Below are 16,551 nucleotides of genomic sequence, written 5' to 3'. Positions count from 1 at the left end.
TTTTGCAAGAAAAAATGATGTAAAACGAGATGCCCTTTACAATCAAGAAATCTAAAACCGTTTCATCCACAAGTTCTACATTCAGGCTCTGTTCGATAATAATTCCAAAGGTCAAATAACAAGTAGAGAAACGATGAGATTCTCTCACTCGAGTTCGTCTTCATCCAAAATTAATAGAGACCAAACAAACAAAAATCAAACTCCAAGGGCAATTTCGTAAACAAACAAAACCCTCAACAAGTCTGGTTTCATAAAAACAGTTCACGTTCACAAACTCATTTATCATCTCTTTCCATTTCTCTCTCTCTCCTCTAACCATGGCGGCGGCAACATCGTCTTCTCCGATCTCCTTCACCGCTAAACCTTCTTCCAAATCCCCTCTACCCATTTCCCGATTCTCCCTTCCCTTCTCCTTAACCCCCCAGAAACCCTCATCTCGTCTCCACCGTCCTCTCTCCATCTCCGCCGTCCTCAACTCACCCGTCAATGTCAATGTCGCATCTCCTGAAAAAAAAACCGAGAAGAACAAGACTTTCATCTCCCGCTACGCTCCCGACGAGCCCCGCAAGGGTGCTGATATCCTCGTCGAAGCCCTCGAGCGTCAAGGCGTCGAAACCGTCTTCGCTTACCCAGGAGGCGCTTCCATGGAGATCCACCAAGCCTTGACTCGCTCCTCCACCATCCGCAACGTCCTCCCTCGTCACGAACAAGGCGGAGTCTTTGCCGCCGAGGGCTACGCTCGTTCCTCCGGCAAACCGGGAATCTGCATAGCCACGTCGGGTCCCGGAGCCACCAACCTCGTCAGCGGTTTAGCCGACGCGATGCTCGACAGCGTCCCTCTCGTCGCTATCACAGGACAGGTCCCTCGTCGGATGATCGGTACCGACGCGTTCCAGGAGACGCCCATCGTCGAGGTAACCAGGTCTATCACAAAACATAACTATCTGGTCATGGATGTTGATGACATACCTAGGATCGTTCAAGAAGCTTTCTTTCTAGCGACTTCCGGTAGACCCGGACCGGTTTTGGTCGATGTTCCTAAGGATATTCAGCAGCAGCTTGCGATTCCTAACTGGGATCAGCCGATGCGTTTACCTGGTTACATGTCTAGGTTGCCTCAGCCTCCGGAGGTTTCTCAGTTAAGGCAGATCGTTAGGTTGATCTCTGAGTCTAAGAGGCCTGTTTTGTATGTTGGTGGTGGAAGCTTGAACTCGAGTGAAGAGCTGGGGAGGTTTGTCGAGCTTACTGGGATCCCTGTTGCGAGTACTTTGATGGGGCTTGGCTCTTATCCTTGTAACGACGAGTTGTCTCTGCAGATGCTTGGCATGCACGGGACTGTGTATGCTAATTACGCTGTGGAGCATAGTGATTTGTTGCTGGCGTTTGGTGTTAGGTTTGATGACCGTGTCACAGGAAAGCTCGAGGCTTTTGCGAGTAGGGCTAAGATTGTGCACATAGACATTGATTCTGCTGAGATTGGGAAGAACAAGACGCCTCATGTTTCTGTTTGTGGTGATGTGAAGCTTGCTTTGCAAGGCATGAACAAGATTCTTGAGAACCGAGCAGAGGAGCTCAAGCTTGACTTCGGGGTTTGGAGGAGTGAATTGAGCGAGCAGAAGCAAAAGTTCCCGTTGAGTTTCAAGACGTTTGGAGAAGCCATACCTCCGCAGTACGCGATTCAGGTCCTCGACGAGCTGACCGATGGGAAGGCTATCATCAGTACTGGCGTTGGACAACATCAGATGTGGGCAGCACAGTTTTACAAGTACAGGAAGCCGAGGCAGTGGTTGTCATCATCAGGCCTTGGAGCTATGGGTTTTGGACTCCCTGCTGCCATTGGAGCGTCTGTGGCCAACCCTGATGCGATTGTTGTGGACATTGACGGAGATGGAAGCTTCATAATGAACGTCCAAGAGCTGGCCACAATCCGTGTGGAGAATCTTCCTGTGAAGATACTCTTGTTAAACAACCAGCATCTTGGGATGGTCATGCAATGGGAAGATCGGTTCTACAAAGCTAACAGAGCGCACACTTATCTTGGGGACCCAGCAAGGGAGAGCGAGATCTTCCCTAACATGCTGCAGTTTGCAGGAGCTTGCGGGATTCCAGCTGCGAGAGTGACGAAGAAAGAAGAGCTCCGAGAAGCTATTCAGACAATGCTGGATACACCAGGACCGTACCTGTTGGATGTGATATGTCCGCACCAAGAGCATGTGTTACCAATGATCCCAAGTGGTGGTACTTTCAAAGATGTAATAACAGAAGGGGATGGTCGCACTAAGTACTGAGAGATGAAGAAGATGGTGATCGATCATATGGTAAAAGACACTTAGTTGCAGTTTTCCACTTTCTGTTTGTGTGGTAATTTGGGTTTGTTAGTTGTTGTACTACTTTTGGTTGTTCCTCAGACTTACTTGCTGTTGTTTTGTTTCCTTTTCGTTTATATATAAATAAACTGCTTGGGTTTCATATTCTTGGGACACAATGTAATGAATGCTACTAGACTGCGATATCTACTAATCTTGCAAGGAAATTACACTTTACATTGGGTATGATCGACATGTTCAATGATTTGGTGTTAGATTAGGACTTTAATTACAAAGATGCTAAGCTAGTTTCACGATGTTGTATTATAAAATTGTGTTCAGACATCACATTTTCTGTTTTTTCAAGTGCGAGAAAGATGAAAGTTCAGATTTCACACACTATATTTATCCCTGGGATATTCATACGTTTGATCGATTTTGTATGTTCTTAAATATTTCTTTCCTTTTCTCATATCATCACACTCTTTAATATGATGTAAATTGATTCTTCTATAAGCTACAACAGTCGTAAGCAACATACGAAGAAGATTTTTAAAAACATTTTTTTTATCGTCACATCGCACTTCCTGTATGTGTCAATAACATGTCAACTTCATCTGTGTTGAAACAAACATTCGGTTCATTGTAACAACATTACTTTCTCTAGTTTGCTAAAAGGAAAGAGTTTTTGGGAAGTAAATATAAATATGTAAGGAGGTTCTTGGATGTGGCACAAGATGCTCAAGTTGAGAGAAGCTGCTAAATCTTTCTATAAAAAAGGTTTGGGGAATGGCAGGAACACTTCTTTCTGGTTGGATCATTGGTCTGATAAAGGGGTGTTTGCTGAGATTTTAGGTGAGCGGGGTGTTATTAATTTGGGGATTAAAAGGAATGCGACGGTTGAGGAAGCTTTGTTACATACTAGAAGGAGACGAAGACATCGTACCAGTATATTGAATGAGATAGAAGATGAGATAAGTTCTATTTCTCTTAACCCAGCCGAGGATGACTTGAGTATGTGGAGGCGTAGTTCTGGTTATAAGTTGGTGTTTTCTACTCAAGAGACATGGGAGTTGTTAAGAGAGAGAAAAACTACTTGTGATTGGGCGTGTGGTAATTGATTTTCTTATGCTACTCCTAAGTTTTCTTTTATGGTTTGGCTCGCCATAAAAGATCGTTTATCAACGATGGACAGAGTTGCAAAATGGTGCAGAGGCGTTGATGAAGTTTGTGTGTTTTGCAAAGTTGAGAATGAGTCGAGAAGTCATCTTTTTTTCTAATGTGACTACACGGCTCAAGTTTGGGAGTATGTTGCTAAAGGTCTTCCAGGAAGCTCCTACACAAAGCACTGGTCTGAAATACTGTCTGTTATTACAGATAAGAAAAGGGAGAAGAAGAGCTTATTCTGCATTCGATATGCTTTTCAGACGGTTTTATACGCCATTTGGAAAGAGCGTAATAAGGTCACACATGGTGATAAAATGATGCCACTTCAAGTTCTGAAGAGAGTAACTGAAAAGGGGATTAGGAATAGACTCAGCCTTCTGAGTGTAAAGAAGATTAAAGGGAAGGAAGATCTTTTGCAATTCTGGTTTGCGACAAGACAGTAATTCAGTTTCTTTGATTTGTTGGAGCTTGAATGGTGAAGAATTTAACCCCTAGCTATGTGGTTTCTTACTCTTTTTCCCCCATTAGAGTTTTGTCCCATTTGGGTTTTCTCTAATGAGGGTTTTAATGAGGAGAATCACATAGCATTTCCAAAATTGACTTGTCTAATGGTCAATTTTGAGGGGGTTTTGGAAGCTTGGTGTGGTTTTAGCTTAAGGTTTTGTTTTCATATCTTGAGTTGTATTTTCTTTTTAGCTTGTTGCTAAAGAATTCAGTATGCACTAGTTGTATAAAGGCTTTTTTGATGAATAAATTTAACATTCATTCAAAAAAAAAAAAAACAACATTACTTTCTCTAATGCAGAATCAGGTGGTTGCTCTGACCACGTGCGCTGCAGGATTCAAATTATGCCGGCATTGGCGAAAATGAAAAGACCATTTAAATATGTCAATGCTATTGGAAGATTTACCTAGTTTCCTACCAATGGTTAAGAGTTTTGGGAGTCAACAGAGGAAGAGAAAAGCTTGGGAACCTGACTAAACGAGCAAAAGAAGTGCATGCTATTCTTTGTGAAAAACAGCAAAGTATTTTTTAAAACAGAAAATTACGCTCCATTGGCTGGATGTAGGAGATCAGAACAATAAAACATTTCAATAACTCAGTGAGGGCTCATCGAGCGAAAAACACTACTCACGAGTTCCTCAACAAGGAACCAGAAGAATATCAAGGTGCCACTATCAAAGAGTTGGAAGAATTAAAGACAGCCAGCCACTGGCAAAACCTATTTTGGATCAGACAGTCTCTCTGCTGCTCGTTTGATATATATATCGTTGTTTTTTTTCTCTGTTTCTAAAGAGTTTTCTAACTCACAGTAAAACTGCTCTCGGGTACTAGTCTGTATCCACCAAGAAATCCTTTGGTTCTGAATCTGTCACCGACAGAAAATGTGTCTTGCTACCAAGTAAAATACTCAATCTCATATAAAAGTCCAATTTTGCTTCAAACTCTCTTCTTAGTAACCGACATTGAGAAATATTGCATTCATTAGATGACAGAAAAAACATCTAATTAGCCTATAATTTTTCTCTCTAAGCATAACAAGAACATGTGAGACAATATTCCAAACTCTGCTTTAGCATTCTCTTGCAAGATGTTTTGATAGTCTTTGTTAAGTTAAGATCTTTGCTAACCAACATCTTGTGATCACAGTTTTTTTTAATAAAGATTTCTGTTGAATAATATTTTGAATCTGTTGGGCTTTAGTATTTGAGACCCATTAGTGGTAGAATTTATAGGACACATCTATATATATATACTGTGCTTCCTCTAAATTTAGACAGCCGTAAAGAGAAAAATAGTTTTGATCTTTTTCTAGACAGATCTCTGTAATCCCCATCAATAAAGTATTCTTTTACCCGTTGAGGTAGCCAATTAGTGAACCACGTTAAATTTCTGTGTCTTTCTTTCTTATTTATCTATCTGTTAATTTGTTTCTTCTCACATCCGTCACATCAAACTGGTATCAGAGCTTCAGGTCGAATCTAGTGAGAAGATGTCTGGGATGAACATGAATATCGACAAGTTTACTGGAATGAACAGTTTCAGTCTCTAGCAAATCAAGATGAAGACGTTGCTGAAACAAGAAGGTCGTTTGGCACCGTTGTCAAGAAAGAAAGTTGAACATGTTACAGTTGAAATGTATGTTACTGAAGAAAAGGCGTACTAACCGATTTTATTGAGTCTGGCAAATGAGATCATCATCGAGGTTTCTGGTGTTTACACTGCAGCTTGTTTGTGGTTAAAATTAGAGAGCCTATACATGACGAAGTCTCTCACTAAGAAGCTAGTTCTGAAACAATGTCTTTTCGCTTTGACGATGCATGAAGGTACACAACTTCAAGATCATCTTGATAGTCTAAATTGCATTATGTTAGATCTGAGGAATATTGATGTTAAGGTGGAGGATGAGGATCTAGCACTGATCTTGTTGGTTTCACTGCCTAACTCTTATGAGAACTTTGTTCAGTCATTTACATGGAGTAATGATACAGTGAGTTTGGAGGAAGTCAGGTCGGCACTTCACATTAGGGAGTTACATCACAAGACATCAGGTTCTAGGTTGTTTGTAGGTGGTGGAAAGAACTTTGGAAAAGGAAAAAGGTCAAAAGAGAAATTTTTTTTCAAGGGTTCCTAAACCAATTGATATTTGCAATTACTGCAAAGAGAGAGAGGGCATTGGCAATCTGATTCTCCTAAGAAGAAGAAGCAAGCTGGTTCTGCTGTTGTAGCCGAGAATGAAACTAAGTCTGGTAACAATATTGTGCTCGTTGCTCATGGAAAGACACATCCTAGAGATGTGTGGGTCTTAGACACAAGCACGTCTTATCATATTTATCCAAGGAGAGAATGGTTCTCAGAGTATGAGGCAGTGACTAATGGCAAAATCAAGATGGTGAATGACTTTGCTTGCGATATTGCCGGAATCGGTTCTATTAAGATTAGGACACATGATGGTAGAGTTTGCACGTTGAATGGAGTTAGACATGTTCCATCTACGTCCAAGTACTTGATCACATTTAGTCTTTTGGATAGCAAAGGTTTTAAGTATTCATGTGGAGATGGAGTTCTGAGTGTCTACAGGGGTTTAGATGTGATTCTCAGAGGGTTCATTCATGGTACTTTGTATTTGCTGGAAGGTTCTACGGTTTCAGGTTCAGAAAATGTTGCATCTCTAGAGGTTCACAAGGAAGATATGGGCAAGTTGTGGCATATGAGGCTTGGACATATAGTTGGCGTGGGATGAAGATTCTATCGAAGCAAGATCTTCTTTGGGTCATAAGATCAAGAGTTTTGAGTTCTGTGAGCACTGCGTGTTTGGGAAGCAGCATAGAAAATTCTATCGTGGGATGAAGCTGTGGCATATGAGGCTTGGACATATAGTTGGCGTGGGATGAAGATTCTATCGAAGCAAGATCTTCTTTGGGTCATAAGATCAAGAGTTTTGAGTTCTGTGAGCACTGCATGTTTGGGAAGCAGCATAGAAAGAAGTTTCCTAAGGTTATTCATTAGACAAAAGGCACTCTGGATTACATCCATTCAGGTTGTTGGGATTCCTCCAAAGTGGAGTAATTGAAGGGTCACAAGTATTTTGTGTCGATAATTGATGATTATTCGAGGACGACTTGGATAACTAAAGTGAAGCTTTCAACATCTTCAAAGAGTGGAAACTAATGGTGGAGATCACACTGAGAAGAAGATTAAGAGGATTCGTACTGATAATGGTCTGAAATTATATTTATCAGAGTTCAATCATTTTTGTAAAGTGCATGGATTGATAAGCATCATACAATCAGGTATACACCATATCATAATGGTGTAGCAGAGAGAATGAACTATACATTGCTGGAGAGAACGAGGTGCATGCTGTCTAATGCTGGTTTAAAGAAGAGGTTTTAGGCTGAAGCGATGAATACATCTTGTTATTTGATCAATCTGGGTCCACATACATGCATCAAGTGTCAAATACCTAATGATGTGTGGTCAGACAGGTCTGCTGATTACTTTATTTTAATAGTGTTTGATTGCATGGTTTACTATCATGTTGATGAAAGAAAGTTGGAACCAAGAACAAAGAAGGGATTGTTTATGGGATACGAAGATGGTGTCAATGGATACGGAGTCTGGTCTCCATCTGAGAAACGGGTTGTAATGAACATGAACGTTGTGTTTGATGAGAGTTATATGCTCAAAGTTTCAGCTGAGCCCATTTCATAAGCAGAGCAGGAGGATTTTGACAAGTAAGTGGGGCTGCAGGAAGTGCAGTCGGGCTACCAAGGATCAACCAATACAGTGTCAGGGAGCAGGAGCGATCAATCCACGCCAGACACATGACCGAACGATCCTCAGGAAGAGGTCGAGCTATTGACGTCTGACGAGCAGTTTGAGTCTTCTATTTCTGGAAATCAATGTGGTGGGTTCGAAAAATGCATATTGCTAGAGATAAACCAAAGAGAGTTGATGTCAGACACCCAGAGAGATACAGTTTGCAGAGGAAGTGGACACTTACGAGCCGTTTACTTACAGAGAAGCATTTCAAGTTATGCGTCTAAGAAATGGTTTGATGTAATAGGAGATGAAATGAAATCTCATGAAAATAATCACACATGGGTTCTGTTCACAATACCACATGGGAGAAAGGTTGCGACTTAAAAATGGATTTATAAGATAAACATGGTCAGTCACCGTAATAAGGAGTTAAGTATAAATCTTGAGTTATTGTTAGAGGTTTCAGTCAAAGAGAAGGCGTGTATTACAATGAGATTTTCTCACCTATAGTTAGACACACTTTTATTAAAGTGCCATTAGCAATAGTAGCACGTCAGAATCTGGGGTTTGAGCAACTTGATGTGAAGACTGCTTTTCTTTATAGAGAGCTTGATGAGGAACATGACTTATCCTGAGGGTTTTTTGGTTTTTGGTAAGGAAGATCACGTGTGCAAGTTGAGAAAGTAGTTGTATGGATTTAAGCAGTCTCCGTACAAGAGGTTTGACATCTATATGGTCAAGTTGGACTACAACATGAGTCCTTATGACTGTTGTGTCTACATGAGCAAGATGGAAGATGGATCACATATCTACATAGTTCTGTATATAGATGACATGCTGATAGCTGCCAAGAAAAAAGTGTGATATTCAGAAGCTGCAAGAGCTACTGAATACTGATTTTGAGATGAAGAATTAGGGTGCTGCGAGGAATATTCTAAAAATGGAGATCCTCAGAGATATGACGAAGAAGAAGTTGTTCTTGTCACAAAAAGCCTACATTGAAAAGGTCTTAACGAGATTTGGGATGCTTAATGTTAAGCTTATCAATACTCCATGGGCTGCAAATTTTCATCCTACCATGAGTGATGAAATGACTGAAGGGAAAACTGATTATATGTCGCGAGTTCCTTATGCTCGCGCTGTAGGAAGTCTGATTTACGTTATTGTCTGTGCAAGATCAGATCTTGCACATGCAGTCAGTGTTGTGAGTTGGTTCATAGTTCAGCCACGAAAGGAACACTGGATGGCTGTGAAGAGGATTTTCCGGTACCTTAAGGGTACATCTGATGTTGGTTTTGTCTATGGAGATAAGGATCCAAGACTGTTTATTGAGTATTCTGATTCGGATTATGTCGGAGATGTGGACAGCATGAGATCTATGACTGGTTACATATTTACTCTAGGTGGTTCTGTTGTGAGCTGGAAGGCGACTTTGCAATTAACGGTGATTTTGTCTACAACTGAGGCAGAGTATATGGCATTGAAAGAAGCTGATAAAGTAGTGATATGGTTGAGAAGATTGTTCAGTGATCTCAGTCTTCATCATAGTAAAGTTATTGTGTTCTCATTTTTGTTATAAGATATTCAATATCTCATATAGTCCAGTTTCCATTTTTTAAAATAAATGAATCTAACTTTAGATCTGCAGTTATAGTAACAAAATTTTCCAAAAAATAAATATGCATATAGCCCTAAATTATAATTTTCTGCATAGAACAAATTAATTACATAATTATACTTATATAATATTTCTAATAAAATAAAAACTAAATATATAACTTTACATCAAATAAGAGAAAATTCATTTCTATTTATTCTTTTTTTTTTTAAATTACCTACTCCTCACTTTTCAGTAAAAATAAAGAATTTTTTTATAAACTTATTCATTTTTAAATAATTTTCCGAATTCACTATTTTGTTGATATATTTCCATTATAACAACTTAACTAAAAGCAAATTATAAAAAACATAGTAAAAACAAAAAAAATGTAATAAGATGATGCATAAAACTTGATTTTTTTACCAAACACGTATAAAGAACATATGTTTTTGCAAGTTATTTGGAAGACATCAAGATATTAAAAAGAAGTTTCAATCACTCAGATCTCATTCATATACTCCGGACGTTGAATAAAAGAACGGACAATCTTGCACAGAATGTCAGACATCAATCATCATTTGTCGTTCATATGGATGCCAAGCTACTGGTGTGGTTTGTAGAATCTTAGTTGAGTCTTTTTTTTTGTTGATGTAAATAACATATAAAAATAGTTTATAATACAAAGAATAGTAGTAACCAAAAATTGAATTTATATTAATCGAACGAAAATAGACACTTATTAATATTAAAATAATAAAAATAAATAAATAAATTTAAAAATTTTCTAAAGTTATTACTTGTTTCCTTTTGTTCTTCCTGTCTTTGCGTTTGTTACTAAGTAGAAAAATAAAAATCCAAGTATTAAGGTACACATATAATAAATATACCAAACATAATATAAAGTATATTTAATATATAATTTCTTTATGAATCTTTAAACATTAAGAAGAATATTGAATTTCTCTTTTTTACATTTATCTGAAATAAATAAGTTTCATCCATAATTAAATGCACATCTTTGGAAATATCTTTCAATCCTTGTTCATGTGAGTTTATTTTGAACCGTAAACATTGGTTATTAGATAAATTTTATGATAACACAAATAATATGTACATATTATTATATTTTTAGTATATAAAGCTTTCTTACTTTAATAGTTGCTCCAATTACTTCTGTATTATCTTAATCAAATATAACAAAAATTGGAAAATCATTTCAATCATATATTATTACTTCAAATTTGAAACTAAAGAAACTGATTTAGTTTTAAAATTTAATAATATATTAATATATATTGATATAATTATTTCCTTGTAACTATATATTAGTTTCTAACTTATAGATTAATATAAAAATTCTCTTTTTGTTAATGTTGGTTAATTATGTTTATACAAACTATGAGAAACAATACATGAATGTAGTTACAACTAACAATTCTACATAATTTATGAAGATATACGTCTGATTATATTACCATGAGTTTTTTATAAGATCTACACCAGACGGTATTAGTTTCACAATGCTAAAAATCTCCTATAACTTTTTTCTTTACCACCTTCTATGAAACTCGAAATCCATACCACATTGTGTAAAAACATTAATCTTAGTCACACATAGACGGACTAATGAGGCTTCCATAGAAAATTAGTTAATTAATTAGTTAATTATAGGAAAATAAGAAGATTATTTTTACAACTCTCCTTTGTTTAGAATTATAAAAATAAAAATATTTAGATTTATTATTAAACAATTTATTGTATTATTAGGATTTTATCATTCGTTTTAAATATTATTAAGCAACTATTTTTTATTTTATAATTCTCTTTGTTCATGATTTAAAAGAAAGAAAAATTAAAATTCTTGAAAATACAAATTATTTTCATAAAAATTTTACAATTTTAATTTTGGATTTAAAAAGGAAATACTATTAATTTACTATTTGTGTGGAACTTTTTTATTCACAATAATTGTTACTCAAAAAAGGAAAATTACTATATTTAGATTTATTATTAAACAGTTTGTTGTATTATTAGGATTATATCATTCGTTTTAAATATTATTAAACTAATATTTTCTTTTATAATTCCCTTTGTTCATGATTTAAAAAAAGGAAAATCAAAATTTCTTGAAAATAAAAATTATTTTCATAAAGCTTTTACAATTTTAATTTTGGATTTAAAAATAAAATTACTAATAATTTACTATTTCTATGGAAATTGTTTTATTTACCATAACTGTTTCCCGAAAAAGGAAAATTACTATTTAACATTATTCATATAGGAATTTTTATTTAACACAAAATGGAAAATTATAATTTCTTGAAAGAAAAATTATTTTCATATAGCTTTTACAATTTTTGTTTTGGATTTAAAAAGGAAATTACTATTAATTTACTATTTGTATGGAAATTTTTTATTTACAATAGTTTTTTCAAAAAGGAAAACTACTATTAAAAATAATTATTTATATAAAAAAATTATTCAACACATGTCATAATCTTAAATATAAGATTGTGTTGTAAACCATCCGGTTTAAGAATGCTTATAACCGACTTTGTATTAAACCGGTCATCCTTATGTGGATTGGGCCTTGTCTTATTTTGGTTTAATGATGGCGACTTCTCTCTTTGTTAATGAGAGTCCCACATCGCCTAAATACATGTAATAGACGGCTAAGCTCTCCATATATAAGTAGACCCTTTTCTTGATATATCAATAACAAAACAACACCTTCACATCTTATTTACAACACGTTATCAGCACAAGACTCTAAACCCTAGCTAAAATCCGGCTACCCCAGAAAACCATAATTTCAGCCGTAACTTCAAACCGTCAAATCTCCTTAACTGTAAGGATCCAGACGGCGAGTAATATATCAAACTGAAGCTCTTGACGAGAAGAATCCAGCGCCGCAGACCACGCAGCAATCCGACTACAGACGCGCCGTCACCTCCCAGTGCAAGTCGCGCCGTCAAAGATCATCCAAAACCCTAATAGCCGCCAAATCCTTATCTCTCTTAATTTTGATATCTATTGTTCTTAGATCTCATACTAATCCAACTTTGAAACTTTCATTGTTGATTATTCAAAGTTTCTAAAAGAGAAACCAAGGAGAAAATATGGGCAAAGATTAAGGTAAGATCTCAAGAACACTAATCTTTACTTGTGGTTCAAGCAAAATTCGGATTTCAAACTTCTCTTCATCTTAAATCCGATTTAAAAGGTTTTGCGATTTGATTTGGTTGATTTTAGTTCTTGTTTTATTTTAAAATCAAAAACCCTAAACCCTTAATAGTTTTACATGACTTTAGTTTTGTATGGACAACAAGTGATACCCTTTTAAAGATGACACGCTATATGTCAAAACAAAACTTAAGGTCAATGTTTAACCTAATCCTAAAATCAGATTTGAATTTTAAACCCTAATCCTTAAAGTTTAAATCCGATTTTAAGAAACCCTAAACCCTAAAATATAAAGCATGTGATTACATGACTTTCGTTTTGTATGGACAACAAGTGATACCCCTTTAAGGATGACACGCTATATGTCCAAACAAAACATAAGGTTAATGTTTTTCCACATCTTTTGGTCGATGATGCACACCATAGTGTGGCTAGACCATGATTTTCTTTTAGGTCAATGATGCATACCAATAGGTATGACTAGACCATATGAAGTAAAGGTCGATGATACGTACTCTTAAGTACGATTAGACCATAAAACAAAATCAATGGTCGATGATGTTCACCCTCGGTGCAACTAGATTTTTCACCCGTGATTCATGGTGATCATCCACGATGATCCGCGTTGATCTATGATCCATGATGATCCTCGATGATCCGCGATGATCTACGATGATCAGTGATCCAAGGTGATCCACGGTGATCCTCGATGATCCACAGTGATCCACAATCACCGGTGATGGATGATGCGCACCACAGTGCAGCTAAATCACGATCCGTTTTATTCGGTCGAGGAAGTGTACCGAATGGTACTACTAGACCATTAAACCGCATGGGTCGATGTAGCATACCATATGGTATGACTAGACCATGCACTCGTCCATCCCACTATTTTCAAGGGATTTATAAATCAAACAAGTTGATTAAGAGATGGATGAGTTATGAGAAAAATAAATTTCTAAAAGAATGCAAACTGGCCGTGTGGCCCTCTTATTTGTTTGCTGGCCGTGTGATCCTGATTGAATAATAGCCGTAAGGCATTGATCACGCAAAGATGGCCGTGTGATCATGAGTGGCCGAAAGGTATTGATCACACACACAAGCCGTATGGCTTATTGTTTACATACTGGCCGAGTGCCTTTTATTTCTTGGATAGCCAATGGCATCAGAAATTGTATGTACTAACACAAATCATTTTGATATGATTCAGATGTCGAGACTCCATCACTCGGATTACCCAGCCCTTGATCTCAATGGAGACAATTACCTTGATTGGGCGATGAACACTTCAGCCGATTTAAAGTCTAAAGGACTTGGGAAGTGTATCAAATACGGCAATGATACCCTTGCATATGAAAGGCGTAGAGCTGTTTTGATAATGAGAAAGCATCTCGTGATGGATCTGTATGATGAGTGCAGCTACATCAATGATCCTTACGATCTCTGGTCGAGATTGAACACCATGTTCTTCGAGCCATTACTAGATGAGTCCATGAAAGAATGGAAGGCTCTGAGGTTCCAGGATTATGAATCCGTGGATGACTATCACTTTGATCTTATGAGAATCACCTATAGTCTTAAACTATGTGGTGAAGTGATAACAAACTATGACTTGTTAAGCAAGACTCGTGACACGAACCATTCAAAGGAAGTGTTGTTATCACAGAAGGCTAAAGGTTTCACAACCTATTACGACCTTCTCTCATACCTTTCAGCTCTTGAGGAAAAGAAGCAGAAAAGGAAAGTCAACCTCGACAAACTCGACTATGTTATGGAGATAAGTGCCGAGTATCAATGTGAGATGATATACGGTGATGCTGAAGAAGCTAAAAAAAGAAAATTCGGGTGGACTCATATAGATGATGAGATTGGTTTATTTATTGAATAGAGAACCAAATGTGAGCCACGTCCAAGATGTTATTATGGACTGGCTGGCTATTGTTTAAGCCTTTTGACATTCTGATTTCATATTTATGATTTGGTGTTTTGTTTTAAATATAATTTGTCATTCAAATTTCATAGCATTAATAAAAGTTTTTCTTTTATCTTGATTGATTTACTTGAAATTTTGTTTTTTATTGACAAATGAGAATGAAAACTCGAGAAGAGTATGTCTAGACCACCACGCCTAAGGCATGGCCTTAAGAGGCACAAAATTTATCACCTAAGACCCATTGAGAAAGACCCAAAATCCCCACTGGCCGTGGACAAGGATACCACAATAACCGTGGTTGTAGATCCAATCATGGCCGAGGAGGGAGTAAAGGTCGAAGTGGCATTTTCAAGCCACCTCAAAATGGTTTCAATAATAAACCAATGGGCAAAGCAAAGCAAAAGGAAATGTTCCTTTTAGCTTATGAAAATCGCCGAAGGCATACATATAAAAGAGGTCGAGACTACATTCTCCCTACAGATCTAATACTATGCTAAGGATCAGTGTGATAAGGCATAAAAGCCTAGGTAACTGTGGGAACCGAAATTCGCACTGTCAATATTTCGTATAAATAAGGAAACTAGGAAAACCCTAATTTCCCAGAAGGTCCCGGATTTCTGAGAAACCACACGTCAAGCAATCAGAACACGATAACAACGGAAAAATAAAATAAAAATCGTAAAAAGAGAGCAAGAAGGATTTTATTTTCCGAATCTGCATATGAGCGTAACAACAACAAGGTAACGTGCTTCGGCTACGAGAGCTGTCGGCGAGATCCCTAGTTCTTATACCCGAAGGTGGCTAAACCTAATTGAGTTGCAGCTCGAAAACAAAAACGGAAAGTTGCCTAAAATGCTCTAAGTGCTAGTTTGCTCTGCAAAGTCATGCTCTATGCCTCTCGCCTTGAACTCCTTATATACTCCCTCCAAGGTCGGTTTACGCTTCCCCCTTTTGCCCTTAAGCCGTCATAGTCGAAAAAATGGGAATATTCCATTTTTTTCGATCTTCATGATTATCTGCGGAAAGATTCCATTTTTTTCCGCGAAAACTGATGCTTATCCTCCAAGCATAAACCGTCATAAGGTTTATGGGTTTTTAAGAAATCGTAAGTGGGCTTCGAATCAAGTTTAGGACCCCTTTGGGCAGTGTTTTTGATTTGAGATGTTTTTACGATTTCTCCGATAAGGTTAAGTTTCCGCGGTTTTATCTTAAACCAAACGGACGATTCCATTTGATCGAGGGATCAAGAAACAGATAGTCGTGAGTTGCGGAGAACGGCTATATGGGTAGTCGAGAATGCATAGTTTTACGTCGTATCGTCGTTTCGGAAGACTTCGGACGTTTCAGAGAATGATCGATACACGAACGCTCGATCGCTATAGCGACCGAACTTTGTCCGCAGCTCGGTCGCTATAGCGACCAAGATCTATCCGCAGCTCGGTCGCTATAGCGACCGAGCGTGGTTTCGTGATCCGTTCGCTATAGCAACCGAGCTCTCGTTCGTGACCCGATTGCCATCGCGATCGGGTTTATGCTGTGGTCTGAGTTCCGTTATCCAAGTGTTTGAACCTATCACAAAGTTACGATTCTCTTAGGATGCTTGTTTGCGGAGGTTTGGCCCTTTGATAACAAAGTTCCGTTTGACTTTAAGAAATCGTTACTTTCTTAAATCGTTGATTTCTCAAGTAGTTGATTAAGAAATCGTTGATTTCTTAAGTCGTTGATTAAGAAATCGTTGTTTTTTAAGAAATCGTTGATTTCTTAAATCGTTGATTAGGAAATCGTTGTTTTAAAGAATCGTTGTCTTAAAACAAGATTTTAAGGAATCTGCCTTGGAACTTCAAAGAGGCCGTTCTCTCAAACCGTGAGGACCCAAAAAATGAACAAGATATCAAATCGAAGCCCTCGCCGAGACGGGTCTGGTGAGCTCGGTCGCTGCTCGTTCTCTAGCTCAGTCGCTATAGCGACCGAGCTTGTTCTCTAGCTCAGTCGCTATAGCGACCGAGCTTGTTCTCTAGCTCAGTCAGTATAGCGACTGGGCTTCGTATGGAGCTCGGTCGCTATAGCGACCGAGCTTCGTATGACCCCTTGGTTG

At 37.6% G+C, this 16,551-nt stretch overlaps 3 protein-coding genes across 3 annotated transcripts; all 3 read left to right on the top strand.

Moving 5' to 3' along the window:
- Positions 1-266: 266 nt before the first annotated feature.
- On the top strand, positions 267-2,473 carry LOC108842604 (acetolactate synthase 3, chloroplastic). Its single transcript, XM_018615577.2, has one exon. It carries the CDS (start codon positions 318-320, stop codon positions 2,286-2,288), a length of 1,971 nt encoding a protein of 656 aa, XP_018471079.1. The 5' UTR covers positions 267-317; the 3' UTR covers positions 2,289-2,473.
- A 570-nt stretch (positions 2,474-3,043) lies between these two features.
- LOC108835652 (uncharacterized) lies at positions 3,044-3,916 on the top strand. The gene is made up of 2 exons (XM_018608883.2): positions 3,044-3,419; positions 3,606-3,916. The coding sequence occupies exons 1-2, from the start codon at positions 3,044-3,046 to the stop codon at positions 3,914-3,916; spliced, it is 687 nt and encodes a 228-aa protein (XP_018464385.2).
- Positions 3,917-8,680: 4,764 nt separating this feature from the next.
- LOC130508580 (secreted RxLR effector protein 161-like) lies at positions 8,681-9,319 on the top strand. Its single transcript, XM_057004158.1, has one exon. It carries the CDS (start codon positions 8,681-8,683, stop codon positions 9,317-9,319), a length of 639 nt encoding a protein of 212 aa, XP_056860138.1.
- Positions 9,320-16,551: the final 7,232 nt, after the last annotated feature.

This window comes from Raphanus sativus, chromosome 2 (genome assembly GCF_000801105.2).
Source record: "Raphanus sativus cultivar WK10039 chromosome 2, ASM80110v3, whole genome shotgun sequence".
NCBI classification, from domain to species: Eukaryota; Viridiplantae; Streptophyta; class Magnoliopsida; order Brassicales; family Brassicaceae; genus Raphanus; species Raphanus sativus.
Note: the sequence above shows the minus strand (reverse complement) of the source record. Positions and strands in the feature narration are given on the sequence as shown.

Coding starts and splice junctions, on each gene's coding strand:
- LOC108842604 (XM_018615577.2), top strand. CDS start 318: ATGGCGGCGGCAACATCGTCTTCTCCGATCTCCTTCACCGCTAAACCT.
- LOC108835652 (XM_018608883.2), top strand. CDS start 3,044: ATGCTCAAGTTGAGAGAAGCTGCTAAATCTTTCTATAAAAAAGGTTTG. Junction 3,420..3,605: donor TACTTGTGATTGGGCGTGTG/GTAATTGATTTT, acceptor ACACGGCTCAAG/TTTGGGAGTATGTTGCTAAA.
- LOC130508580 (XM_057004158.1), top strand. CDS start 8,681: ATGGAGATCCTCAGAGATATGACGAAGAAGAAGTTGTTCTTGTCACAA.